We start from the raw sequence: 1,821 nt of genomic DNA, 5'->3' as shown, positions 1-1,821 counted from the left end.
TCAGTGAGACTTTGTAGCATGTGAAAAGAAAAAGATTTTTAGCAAGAAGTCTCATTCCCGCTTGTCATCACGACTGCGCTCGCTCTGCAGGAGGGTGGCCGCCAAGCGCACGTCTCGGCCCAGAGCCACAGCGCAGGCCGGCTCTCCTCGGGTCGGTCACAGCAGCCTCTGGGCGCACAGAGCACGTTCTTAGCTGCAACACTAACCATCAGAAACCGCAGTCTTAATGGCTTTGCAATGCTTATAAAATAGCTCACAGCAAAGAACTAGGGAGAGAAGCCACAGAACACAGGAAGTTCTCCGCAGATACTCACGTCCTTTCGGCTTCTGAAACGCAGAAGGCCACCCCGACTTGGGCCAACTGGTGGCGTGCAGAGGAGCAGAGGCCTGCTCAGAAGCAGGGGGCTGTTTAGAATTTTCTAAGTTCAACAAAAGCAGTTCAGGTTCTTTTCTGGAAATTGGCTTTAAGAGTTCAGTCTGCATTTTCAATATCTGTCCAACTGGATCAAACTTTGTATATACTCGTTTGATTGGCTTTTTTAACACACACAACTCTTCAGGATTACGAGTAACAGCCGGGCTAGTCTGGCTTCCCACAGACCCCGGTCCTGTGGAGGGATTTGGGCTCGCGGGCCTAGAACTCGGATGAGAACTGGAAGCAGCTGCCGGCCCGTCCCCGCTACTCCTACACTCTGTGTCAATGACCAGGCAGTCCTCGTCCGTGTCACTGCCGCAAGGAAGGCCTCTCTCAGCGCCAGCAGGTTCTGACGGAGCAGGCTTTTCCCTCGGCCGGTCCCTGTCCTCCAGGGGATGGAGCGCTCCTTCTCCAGCACCCGCCACTCTTGCAGCCACATCCCTCGCATCAGCACCTTCGATTCCCTTAGGGCCTTCCGGCTGTGAGGCTTCAGACGTAGTGGAACTGGACACCCTGTCGCCGCACGGGCCAGGTCCCTGGTCACCTTTATCTCTGCGCTCCTCGGGGCCACTTTCCATACGGATGACCAGCTGTTTCTCCTTCTGCAGCTGTTCCATCAGGATCCGAGACAAACTTCGAGAATTCTCGCAGGCGTCTGCTGCAGCTGGAGCCGAGGCCGTGGCTGCTTTAGGGGCGGGGTGAGCATCTGTCGCGATGGGGACTGAGCAAGCACGTGCTGGGCCGGGTGACGTGGGAGGGTCGGTGGCCGTCACTCCGAAGGTCTCAAGTTCTGTGACATCATCATCAAAGTCCAGGTCCACGCTTGTGAGAGTCTCAATTTTTCGGTACTCATTAACTTCACTGGATATCTTGGAGGAAAGCAGAATGGGAAACCATCAGTCAAACCTCGAGGCCGCACCTCGCCTCTTAATGTCCTCCCTCCCTTACACGCGTGGCTCATGTTCTCAGAAGTAGAAAGAAGAATGAACTGGCTCAGGAGGACTTTGCTTAAGACGACAACTACTAGCAAGCACTTAACCTCACTTTCCTACTGGAGTGTCCATGAAAACACGAAGTCTCCTAGTTGCAACAGCACTATCAGTAGTGAACTGTGAACTTCCGCATCCCAAGAGGAACTGACACCAATGAGACAGACAGGAGAAGCAGCGCAGGGCTACCCACGGGCGGCAGATGTTCACTGCCGCCCACGCTGCACTCGCAGACCTGGTCTTACAGAAGAGGAGGAGAGACGGCCTCTCCGCGGCGGCGCAGAAGCGGCTTTCTACTGCAGCCAGAGAAAAGGTTTCCCGGCAGTGACTCTCTCCTTATCCATCCAGGGAGAACCAATCAGTGGCATTGGTGGGGACAGACACAGCCGGGCCATGTTGTACTGTACATGGGAATGC

At 54.9% G+C, this 1,821-nt stretch overlaps 1 protein-coding gene across 1 annotated transcript in view; it reads right to left on the bottom strand.

Moving 5' to 3' along the window:
• The window catches only part of Ice2 (interactor of little elongation complex ELL subunit 2), a 55,911-nt gene that overhangs the window by 33,364 nt on the left and 20,726 nt on the right, over positions 1-1,821 (bottom strand). Inside the window, exon 10 of the mRNA XM_004628953.2 lies at positions 315-1,284. Within this exon, the coding sequence (XP_004629010.1) occupies positions 315-1,284 (970 nt within the window). The remainder of the gene's footprint in view (positions 1-314; positions 1,285-1,821) is intronic.

Source organism: Octodon degus, unplaced genomic scaffold, assembly GCF_000260255.1.
Source record: "Octodon degus isolate 3935 unplaced genomic scaffold, OctDeg1.0 scaffold00026, whole genome shotgun sequence".
Classification (NCBI taxonomy): domain Eukaryota; kingdom Metazoa; phylum Chordata; class Mammalia; order Rodentia; family Octodontidae; genus Octodon; species Octodon degus.
The sequence above is the reverse complement of the archived record's forward strand: the minus strand, read 5'-3'. Positions and strand labels throughout refer to the sequence as shown.